Raw genomic sequence first — 12,114 nt, forward strand, 5'->3', positions numbered from 1 at the left:
ATGCACTAAAATTAATTTATTAACCTTCTAATTTTGACCGCTTGACTTTATACTAAATTAATTCGAATGTTTAAAAATTTCACATGTAGATGCATCACACATAAGGTAGACGGGTTTCAACGGTTCAGATTCGTCATTTGAAATCGATTTGATGAATTTTAGAGTTAAGCTCACCAAACTTTGGTGAGCTTAAGAGCACCCTAGTTCTACTCAAGTATTAATATCAAGTATTACAAGTATTTGTACCTATACATTAGAGTATTTATATATATGTAAAAAATACTTGAATAATCACCTCGTATATGTTTATCGTGATAAATATTTTTTTGTATGGATAAATAATTAGTAGAGACCGTAGTACAACCTCTAATTTTAGAAGTGGACCCTCTAATTTTAGAAGTGTTTAAATAATTAGTGAGAACTATAATACAACTTTTAAATAATTATCATCTTCCTTATTTAATGTGAACTCTCTAATTTTAGAAGTATTTAAATACTTGGTGAGGACCATAATACAACATTCTTAAATTGTAGATGTGAGAATAGAGAGGGGAAAAGAGTGTGGAGATGAATATAATTATTCTTACAAGATACTACATAAAATAAACCGATATAGCTGCCCTTTCTCTTTTCATATAAATTTCACTTAAATTGTTAGAAAGATGTAATAGTTAATACATATTCAAGAACAAAATGGTATAAACAACTATATAATGATGTCTTATTATTTACACAACTATGGTGAATTAATAGCAAAAGCTAGAGAGCAACAAGAAAGCTATAATTTCAAGCTCTCTGCAAATAATGAATATTCTTTAGAAATCAGGAACTGAGAGAAGAGTTCTAGAATATACATCACTATAAAACCTTTTTTTCTCATTTGTCTTTGGAGGACATGGCCTCAGGAAGTTTGAAGGTTGGGCGTCGATCCGCACCTTTTCTCGAATATTCTCTCCACCTCCTGGCTGCCACTGCAGCTCGTTTTGCTCTTTCCTTTGCCTCTTCTTCTGGAAAGCATATATCATATTCTAAATTTTAGTCTAAATATTAGTTGGTAATAACATAATTGGTACTCAATATGGCAGGTTCAAATCAAGTTGTTAAAGGATAATCCAATTATGTTTGTCCCTTAACAGCTCTTGTAATTTCAATTTTGTGAAGTACCTGTAGTTTTTGGGTACTCATTTGGTTTTCCCCAAACATCACTCCAAGACCCGGTCGATGACCCCGCTTTCTCTGAATTCTTTTGCTTCACCATGCTAGCCCTTGCCTTTTCCTGCATTAATTATGCATTTTGGATTATCACTGCAATTCAGTAATTCAGCTTACAGCTACCAAAACAGTAAAAGGCAAATTAAAAATAATACAAAAAGAAATGGACAAGGAAACTTACCAAGACTTTAGACTGCCTTCTCTCCCACCTTGAGCTCGCCTTTCACAGTTATAACAAATTACAATAATAATTATTACAAATAATAAATTGGGCAACTCATAACCAGATTAACTGGGTCATATATTTATTGAATATCAATGATAATCTCAAGGATTGTACCCAACTTTAGTTTCCATGACAAAACAATTTAGGCCTTATAACATAACAAGAATGTTACGAAACATGTAGGTCCTAAGGTGTGTAATTATATTTTGGCTTATTTTGACATATAGCAAAATAGTGAAAAAACAATATGGTAATCTTCCCAAGTGATTTGAAAATATGAATGTAGCATGGTCTGATTCTTGAATTTTTCTTTTGCATTAACATTGAAGAGAAGTAGATTTTGAGCAACCCAGCAAGAGTGACAATGGCTTAAGTTTTGTGACAAATAACAAATGCATTATAACAAATATAATCAATATTACCATTCGAAAAACATCAACTGAACTTCCCATTCCAGACAGCATTAGCCCAACCTGTGAAAACAAAGGCAACAATCACCTTTTTCATTCTACAATTCATAAAGAATAGTAATTTATCCCAACATTCTCAATTCAAGACATAGGTTCATAATTTGGCGTCTATAGTCCAGATTGTAAAGTAATCCTTTTCTTATATTACAAAGTAAAAAAAGCAGAGTCATTCAAGTATTTCACACTGAACACAAATTTTCCAAGTAAAATAAAGGTGAGGTAAAATTGTAACAGAACTCACATTAACTCTTTCCACCCGACGCATTTCATCTTCTAGGAGAGAGACTTGTGCAGCCGAAGTCCAGTGAATACAATCAACTGGGCTGAAAATTTAATTAATACATATAGATTAGCTTTATTAGTTCTATTCTATGTATCACAATGGTGCTTTCATTACTAATGTGTTCTCATTTATTTTGGTTTAATATCATCTCCAACAAATCCGTTAGACCCCAATATACTCATAATTAAGCTCTAAAGTAAATAAGAAAAGCCCAAATTCGTACTTGCTAATATGATAGTGGTCAAACTTACTGCATATGGATTGATCTTCGGATAGTAACTTCAATAAAATGAAATTAGAAAAGAAAAATTGAAGCCTTTCAAAATATGTAAAAACACACCAACTTTCAATAGCCTCCGTAATCAAATTGGGATTTCCAGATTGGCAATGCACTCGGGCTCGGCCGAAGTCCTCTTCTATTCGAAACACGTCAGCGCAAATGTTTGCACAATTTTTACATCCTATTTAGACATAAAGACAAATTATAAGACATGAGTTAGGGATAATTCAATATAATTATAAGAAAAAACAGAAAGAACTTTATAAAACTATATGCTTTCTATTTAACCTGTAGTTATTTACAGTACATAATATAAAAGTACCCTACTTTGGCTGCCTTCTGTTCTTTTATCTTTTCATAAGAGTGCAGAACAAAAGAGTGCGATTTGTGTTTTCCATATCAATTATGAAAGAAAGATAGATCACATCATTATATGTAACTCAAAATCCTCCCATATAAGCAACAACTATTTATTCAAAAACTTACTATAAGGAAAAGAACAATAAGACATTAGTTCAAATATTAGTCGGTTCCCGTTAAAAATTTCAGCAATGCTTCCACTTATGAAATTAAACTTCTGCTAAATTGATAATTATTTTGTTGTCGCAAAAGATAAAATCATCAGTTTATATTAATTGCAATAACTGAACTACTGAAAAAGAAACAATGATAAATTTACCTATGCAACTAAACTCATCAACAAAGGCATGGTCCTTGGTGGCAGTGTCGTCCAGGAAAGGGTTAATGGCAGTCAATGCGTAACCATGTATCTCATCATACACCATCCTTTGTACTGGATCACTCAATACCTGCTCAAATTCATCTAATCCAGGTTAAACACTTCCTCAGGTCATGCCTAATTGGAAAAATTTCCTGTGCACTCTGCAAAACTTGAACATTCAACACATCCTTCCAAAAATACAAATTATCTTCTCAGCAGATTCTTGCAAAAAATGCTCTGCATCTTTTGTTCTTGGGTACACAAAATCAGGAGCAGAGGCAAGATTTTTGGTTGGTTGGTGTCAATTCAGGACACTTGGAGGCTTTCTTTAATTCATATATTTTAGGGGGGATTTTACAAATCCAATGGGGTCAATTGTGCCTCATATAGCCCTCTATGCCCAATATAAAACTCCAAACTTCTCCTTCAAAGTGCATATTGAGAATTTGAGATAGAAAGCCTGGATCAAAGCAGAGAGAATCTTCTATAGCAAATTAGATAGGAGATGCATGACTTATACTTGTTTCAGGGGCGTATATGCAAGATAATTGTCGTTCATTATAGGCAATAACAATATACATTAAAACTTTGGTGGGGCACACAGGAAATTTTTCAAAAATAAATTAATTAAGCAATATCCATGTTCAGAAGAGAGCATTGTGAGTCTTACAGCATAGACCTCATTGATGAACATACAGAAGTTGGTCACATCAGGGTCATCCCCGCTTAAGTCGGGATGGCACGATTTCATGCAATTATAATAAGCCTTCTTTATTTGCTGAGGAGTTGCATCTGGCATCTAATTACACGCATTATGTCAGTTAATTAAAACTGGGGAAGATAACAAATAATAGATCAATATTTGGTAAGCCGGTAATAATACTGAATTAATAGAGGACCGTGATGTGGACAATATTATTCCTGGAAAAATAATCACTCGTTCTTTTTTCAGTCCTTTTTGGTCCTTTTTGGGATCATGACAATTGACAAGTATGAAGGCAATAAGTAATCCATGACCAATTTTCTCATGAACTACTTTAAAATTGAATAAAGTGGATCCAGTTTCGAGAGATCAAGAAAAAACACCCCGCATTCCTCAGCAAACATTTATTTTATTCATAGATCAAGGCAAGAAAATGAACTATTCGTTTTCTCAAGGAAAAGTAACAAGTACATACAACGCCAAGAACGGCATAGTAGTCATCGGCGACACCATTCGTCGTCGAACTGGACTCTCCAGCGACAGCAGCCATCGACACATCTCTCCTCCTCCACCCGAAATTCAGGCTGTGGGGCCCGTTTCTGACACCAGTTCGCCATCGACTGAAGGAGGGACAAAGACTTCTAGATTTGAAGAGAGAATCGGCGCACACTGGCGACAGGAGTTGCGCCATCGAGGAAGAGAGGCGCGAGAGGAGATATGATTCTTACCCCTTTTTTGCTTTTATGTTTTTGCTCTTCGCTCGTTTTCTGTGATCTCTCCTGCACACCAGTCCCTAGCAGGGAAAAATCAAGTGTTTAGTTCTTTTCACTCTCTGCGTGTAGTTCAACTGGACTTTACGACCTTCTACATAATACTGACGTGGTAGCGCTTATTAAGATAAAGAGTCAGAGAGATTACTAGACTAGCTGTTGGATTTTTCGTATCTCAATGTCACGTCAAAAGTTGTAAACTAGTGAGTGGCTATGTAAGACTACAATGTTTGCCGATCATTTTTTCTGCTAATAGACTTCCTTTGTTTTAGGAAGACCAAGTGTATGAAGGAACAATGTCTTTTTATATTATAATAAAGATGGTATTTTCTTTGACATCTGTAATTTTAATTATCTTTCACTAAATTTCGTATCATCTCGATCTCTTACAATTTTAATTGTCTTTAGCAGTTTTCTAATTTCAATATCCCTATGACTTTGACACTTCTATATATATTACTAATTTACTAAGGTTGTTAATTTATCAGTTATTTCACATCCTTGCAACTAGCATTGCAATTATCAAATCAGCATATGAAATTACTTTGAAGGTAAAATTGGAGATGTGCTAATGATACATTTTATATGAACGAACAGAGTTAACATTAACAACACAATATAAATAAAAATTTATATATATGTTACTTTTTCGAACTTGAAAAAAAAATATTCATTTTTTCACTATAATGATATGGAAAGAAAATACAAACCGTAATTATTATGCAAAATAAGAATACAAATATGTTTCTTACTATTAGGGGTGTCAATGGCACCCTTTTACCCGTTTACCCGACCCGTATCGTATCCGAAAACACGGGTAAGGGTAAGATTTTTTTTTCATTAGCTAATCGGGTACGGGTAAGGGTAATGATTTTTTTTCGTTATCTTACCCGTTTTCGTATAAGATAATTTAAAAAAAATAAAATTATATATATAGATATATATTTGTATGAAGATGATACATGATACAATAAAGTTTTTATATTTTATTAAATTTTCATAATACAAATTAGTTGTATTCATTATTATTTTTCTTATTTTGAAAAATGTTTTATCGAAAATACAAATCAAAATGTTAATGACACTTTTTATCCGTTTACCCGACCCGTACCGTATTCGAAAATACGGATAAGGGTAAAGATTTTTTTCGTTACCATAACGGGTACGGGTATGAAAATATCTCTACCCGACCCGTATCGTACCCGTTGACACCCCTACTTACTATATGAAATTATATACTTCTAGATAAACCAATAATTATATGAAGTATCTAGAATCTATTTTGTCACAATTGTAAATATTTTAGCTGTTCTTATTTTTATAGTTGAAATATTTGTTTAAAAGTATTAATAATAAAATTACTTTCAATTTTTCAACTCTGTGAAACAAGGGCCCGCCAGGTCTCTGCTGCCCACAGACGGGTCTATAAAGTAATTGTAAACCGGGTTCCCAAAAAGACATTTTTCTTTTAAAATATTAAAAAATGACATCAATCTTCCTCAAAAGAAAAAAATGACATCAACCGCAGGGTCCCGCGGGAAGCGTATCCTCTGCGGAGTTTTTCTGTGCTGAGCTGTGCGGAGTTTTTAATTTGATCCATTCGTTTTAAATTGAACGGATCAGATCAAATCTTGTCTGATCCAAAACAAACAAATCAGATTAAAAGCTCCACACAACTCTGCACGGAAAAACTCCGGAGGATACGTTTCCGGGTCCCGTGATGGTTCCGTGAGGGCAACAGAATCCCCAAGAATAAAATAGGAGGAGATGGAGTCTCGCCCCCTGCTGACATGGAGCCTTCAAAGCCACAACTATTCCTTGCACGAAACCCAAATTTTGTGGTACAACTCATTTTTTGTGACCACAATATTTACAAATATCAGTGGATTTTTAAAGTTTTTACTCACCTCCCATCGCGGTTTTTACTACTTATCCGGTTAAGAATCGAGCAAAAATCCCAACACACGCACACACGCAACACGCACGCACACGCCCACAACACACACATACACATATTTATCCTCTTTTGATCACACAACACACACATATTTATCCGAGAAATTGTCACATTTTTTTTTTGTGGAAAATGCAGGTTGTCAGTTGCAATTGTCACTATTTTTAATCGTTAGATTTCAACAATATTTTAAAAAGTCGTCTGTTTTATTGACATTATGTTTCTTTTCTCGCTCGCCAATGTTTGTTGTGTGTCTATGTGTCTTATAACTTTGAGTTTATATACGGCCGTCCGATTCAAATTCAGATCAATTTACTTTAGGATATGTTTGTTTGTCAAGAGATTACACAGTATGGAAATTGATGGGAATGAGAAACCACTTTATAAAGAGTGGAAACATATGAATGCTAATTGTACGAAAATGAATTTGAGAATGTCATGAAATAAATGTTCAATTATACTGAAAAATCTTAATTTATTTTAAAAATATATATTTATTTAATTTACGCATCTTTGAATTAAATAAGCACTAATTATTTAATTTACGCATCTTCCGAAGTTCCGAACGGAGCCTAATACACGGAGTCCTTTTAATATTCTTACCAAAACAGATCTCACGGTCCGAATCTTAACACAAAATTTGAGTTACTTTAGGTAATATAAATTCGGAAAAAAGGGCCTCAAAGGAAGCTCAAGTCCCTCGGGAATAGGGGTGTTCATCGGTTCGGTTCGGTTGAAACCGAATCGAACTTGGCAAACCAAATTTATAATTCGGTTTTAAAAATAAAATCGAACCGAACTGAATTAGCATTGCAACCGAACCAAACCGAACCGAAGTTTTATTTCGGTTTGTTCGGTTCAAACCGAAATATATTAATTTTTTATTTAAAATAATTGATTTATAATAAACCAAAGTATATTAAGAAATAAATCGGAGTATTAAGAAATAAACTAAGATATTTAGAAATAAACCAAGTATTTAAAGCAATTGATTAAGAAATAAACCAGAGTATTAAAAAATAAACCGGGGTGGTTCTGATCAAATTCATATTATATGAAAGTTTGATTGGTTCGGTTATTTTGGTTTTGAAAATTTTCAAACCGAACTGAACCGAATTTATAATTCAGTTTTGAAAAGCCAACTGAACCGATCCAATAAACCGAAATGACTGAACCGTTTAAACCGAACTAATTTGGTTCGGTCCAAAATCGATAAAACCGAACCGTTTGAACACCCCTACTCGGGAATTCATTTCAAATCTTGTAACGAGTATAAGTTTTAACTTTTAATTAAATCAATAATTGATATTTGTGTCTCTCCTTATTTGTAAGAGGCTTATTATGTTATTTCTTATGACGCATGCACTATTATAATTAGGGAGCACCTAGTTATTCCTCGTAACAATTTTCATTTATCCCCCAGTCATTAATTACATGAATAACTATTAACTACTTAGGGGGACCACTTACTATTTGGGGACTATCTAATATTTAAATTTTTTTACAACTAGCGCGCACAAATATTCATCTATAATGCATTAAGTATTTATCTATAACACATCAAATATTCATATCTAAAATATCAAGTATTAAAAAAAAAATAGACACGTTTTTAGAGGTGGTTTTTTTTTTCTCCGTTCAATGTAATCAATATTTGTAACGATCGGTGAGAAATTTTGCAAATTTAAAACCATGAATATTTTCTACATAATTTTATCTTTCAAATGAGATCCATGATAACATACTTTCGAGTTGTCCGTTGCATAAGTATTCATCCTCATGGATAAAGTATTCATTCTCATTGTGCAAGTGCAAATATAAAAACTTAACACATCACTCATCCATCTTTTACACGTTTTTAGAGATGATTTTTTCTTCTCTATTCAATTTAAACAATATTTCTGACGATTTGTGAGAAACTTTGCAAATATAAAATCACGAATATTTTCTACACAATGTTATCTTTCAAATGAGATACATAATGACATGCTTTCGAGTTATCCGTTGCACAAGTATTCATATCTTGTCACGCAAATATTCATACCTAAAATATTAATTATTCATTCATACACATTGAAGTATTCATTCTAAGACATCAAGTATTTGTTATATTCCGAAATTTTAAAACATGATTAAAATGCTAAATCGATCTTTACGCTGAAATAAAAATTAAATTAAATTAATGATCGTTCTTATTTTTATCTGACTGATTTAAACCGATTCAAAAATTTCGAAATATAAACGAATTATGAGATTTTGCATATAAAAATTCAAGAGTTGGAAATAAAATAAAGTATAGAACCTATAATAATTTTATAATTACCCACGAGATTGTAAATCAAAAATTTGTTACAAGTCGTGAAATTTAGAAAAGAAAATAAAACAAATTAAATCGATTCATGTAAATAAATTAATAATATTGAGATCTAATTAAAGGTATAAAAATAAGAAATTTTGTGCGCGTAATATTATAAAATTTTATAAATCACGTTCATTTATGAATTATAGAAGTATAATCAAATAGATATTTATATATATAATTATATAAAACTCATACCGAATTCATTTGAATCCCAAATTGAAAATTTAACATTCTGAATATTCGTACGAATTTAATTATAGAATTTTGCGAAACTTCGAATTCAGATTTTATAAACAAAACGGACTATTGATCAATTAATTTAGACACATTGGAATTTCAGAAATTTGTAAACTCTTGATCAAAGATTTAGCACGAATCTCAAAGCACTCATTTGGTTCCTATTAAGTTCAGCTTGAGAGAATTTTAGCCTTAAGCAAAAGGAAATGTAAAATTTGGGTTCGTATCAAATGAAGAATGGAAATTTATCAAGTTTAATTTTGAGTTCGGGTTCGCCACGAATTTCTAAACCGTTCAATTGTTTTAAACCATTGATCTTTAACCTTGCACGAATCTTGAAGATATCCTACTCCTTTATTTTGAATAAATGAAGAACTTGGGAATTAACCCAATTTAATTTGGGGTTCGGGTCCACCAGCACAGAACCCCCTCCCCATCTTCTTCTCTTTTTCGCGCAAGAAAGGAGCGCCGCTCCTTGCCTCTCTTCTCTCTCTGTTCGGCGCACCCCACCTGTGCCATCTCCCTCTCTTCTCTCACTGACCCGCAGGGCCCGCATATCCCGTGCTTTCTCTGTTTATCCCTCCCTGTAGAAGGAAAAATAGCCATCCCGCCTCTTTTGACGATGCGTGCTGTGTCGCTTCACCTGTCAGTCGCCTTGTACGGGAGACGCCCCCGTTCACCTGCCCTTGTTGACTTCTATGCCTCGGCGTGCCTACCCTCTGACAGAGGGCGTGGCCGCACTCTTCCCTTTGGCTGCCTCCTTGGGTATAAGTATCCCTCTCTCTCTCTCTCGTTGGGGTTTTTGTGCTCTCCTTTGTGCTCATGTGCTGAGCTTTTGTTCTCTCTCTCTCACCATTTCTGGTATTTGATTGTGTGGTCCTTTTTGAGAACCTTGAAGGGTTGTGACTTGCTTGTGGTTGTGGATTTTTGTCTTGGTGCTTGCCATTGCCGTGCTGGTGTCGGCTTGGTGCTGTCTGGTGCTTAATTGGAGCTGGCCGTTCTTTTCCCCATCCATCTCGTGCTAGCTCAATCGGGTAAATTTCTGTAGTGCTCGTTTAAATTGAACGGATTTTGTCTTTGCACGAGTTGTTGATTTTCTCGGCAAGGATCTGACTTGGGTTGTGTGCCTTATCCTCATGGCCGCCCCCCTTCCCCTTTTCCCTCTTCCTTTTTCTGTTCTGGTTCGCTCAGACCAGTATGTGTATGTGCTTGTGTTTGCTACGGCTTGGTTGATGCTTGACTGGTACCGTACCAGTACCTGTTCTGGTCTGTTCTGTGGTGCTTGTTTTCTTGTTGCCGTGCCCTCTGACTTGTGGCCTGGCCTGTTCTGTTTTACTGGTTTGCTTGTGGCCTATTCTGGTTCTGTTTGTGTTACGTTACGAAATTTTTACAATTAAATTCAAATGAATTAAAAGCAAGAATCAAGTTAATTGTGCTAACAAAATGAAAGTTAAAACCTTAATTTAGGTTCCTCTAATTAAGTAAGTTAAGTGTGAATCGAAACCGCGTCGAAATTTCGAGAATTTGAGACTTTACAGGCTCACTGCGTCCGCACTGGTAGGTGACTGCGGGTGACTGACCCGCACTGACTTCTGTTTTCCTTAAATTGCCTTTGAAATTTCTGTGAGTGCGGGTGAGGCCACCCGCACTGCGGGTGGGTGCGGCCGCACTCATGATTTTCTGTGTTGAACTGAAATTGGCTAAGTACTGAGTGCGGGTGAGGCCACCCGCACTGCGGGTCAGTGCGTCCGCATTACGCTCGGACTTTTTCTGAAATTCTACCAAAAATCTACTAAGTTCTGAGTGCGGGTGAAGTGACCCGCACTGCGGGTGAAGCCACCCGCACTGCGGGTGATTTCTGTGTTAAAATTCATTCCAAAAATCTACTAAGTCCTGACTGCTGGTGAAGCCACCCGCACTGCGGGTGATTTCTGTGTTAAAATTCATTCCAAAAATCTACTAAGTTCTGACTGCGGGTGAATCCACCCGCACTGCGGGTGATTTCTGTGTTAAAATTCATGCTGAAAACTGACTAAGTGCTGAGTGCGGGTGAAGTGACCCGCACTGCGGGTGGAGGACCCGCACCGACACCGATTTTTGCACTGGAAAGTGCTGGAAGGACCTACAAACTGCCGAGTGCGTCCGCACTCAGATCCAGTGCGGGTGAGTGATCCGCACTGGGTGATTCCAAGGGCTTATTTGCATAATTCCTGCTCTCTCTCTCTCTCCCACTTCATTCCTTTACCATTTTAAGTGAAATTTCTGCCAAGAGAGAAGAAAAAAAGCGAGAGAGTTTCCCGTTCCTCTCAAACCCCCGATTGTTGCGAGAAATCGAAACCGGAACCAAGTAAACGCCCGTGGATCTCTTCTAACTCTCCTATTCGGTATTCTTTTCTCTTTTTGTTTCTCTCTAAAATCTACGATTTCTCGATTTCTCTGGTTTTCGTTTTAAACTCGAGATTTGTGTTCGAATTGCTCGAGGACTAGTTCCTCTACACTCCTTGGTTGTTTATTTGTCAATCTTTTTCCCGATTTCCTCCGATTTGTGAAATCTGATTTCTAGGGTTTCGTGCCAAAAATGAAAGTTGGCATAATCGTGATTTGATTTGTTTAACCCGACCAATTAGACTTGTAATCGGTAGGGTTGCCTCTTGATCGTGAATTTTTAGAACGTTTAACGGTTAAATTGAGGTTTTGACCAAATTAGGGTTAACCCAAAGGTAAATTGAATTGAACCGAGAACCAAAGTAGTGAAACGGTGAATGAATGGTAACCTAAGTGGAATTGTGTAGGGTTTGAGGGACCCAGAAGTAAGTTGTGTGAGTTTTAAAGGTTTTTGAGTAAGAAAGAAGGAACCGAAAAGAACCGATACCAAAGCATAAGAATTGAATTAGGA

At 35.3% G+C, this 12,114-nt stretch overlaps 1 protein-coding gene across 2 annotated transcripts; it reads right to left on the reverse strand.

The window, feature by feature from the left end:
• Positions 1–681: 681 nt before the first annotated feature.
• On the reverse strand, positions 682–4,797 carry LOC144546652 (DNAJ heat shock N-terminal domain-containing protein). 2 transcript variants are annotated; one of them, XM_078295183.1, is made up of 9 exons: positions 4,371–4,797; positions 3,863–3,991; positions 3,151–3,280; positions 2,532–2,652; positions 2,150–2,231; positions 1,861–1,911; positions 1,394–1,432; positions 1,165–1,276; positions 682–1,007 (listed from the first exon to the last, which is right to left on the reverse strand). In XM_078295183.1, the coding sequence occupies exons 1-9, from the start codon at positions 4,584–4,586 to the stop codon at positions 877–879; spliced, it is 1,011 nt and encodes a 336-aa protein (XP_078151309.1). In that variant the 5' UTR covers positions 4,587–4,797; the 3' UTR covers positions 682–876. The 2 variants fall into 2 exon arrangements, with proteins under 2 accessions (XP_078151309.1, XP_078151311.1); XM_078295185.1 differs by having other exon boundaries at positions 682–1,004; positions 4,371–4,794.
• Positions 4,798–12,114: the final 7,317 nt, after the last annotated feature.

The sequence above is a fragment of the Carex rostrata genome, chromosome 30 (assembly GCF_964058835.1).
Source record: "Carex rostrata chromosome 30, lpCarRost1.2, whole genome shotgun sequence".
NCBI classification, from domain to species: domain Eukaryota; kingdom Viridiplantae; phylum Streptophyta; class Magnoliopsida; order Poales; family Cyperaceae; genus Carex; species Carex rostrata.

Bases quoted from the DNA above. Each gene is read 5' to 3' on its own strand.
- LOC144546652 (XM_078295183.1), bottom strand. From the start codon at position 4,586: ATGGCGCAACTCCTGTCGCCAGTGTGCGCCGATTCTCTCTTCAAATCT. The intron at 1,433-1,860 runs GTAATATTGATT...TAACTGTGAAAG, and splicing joins CAGTTGATGTTTTTCGAATG to GCGAGCTCAAGGTGGGAGAG. The intron at 1,008-1,164 runs GTACTTCACAAA...TATGCTTTCCAG, and splicing joins TGAGTACCCAAAAACTACAG to AAGAAGAGGCAAAGGAAAGA.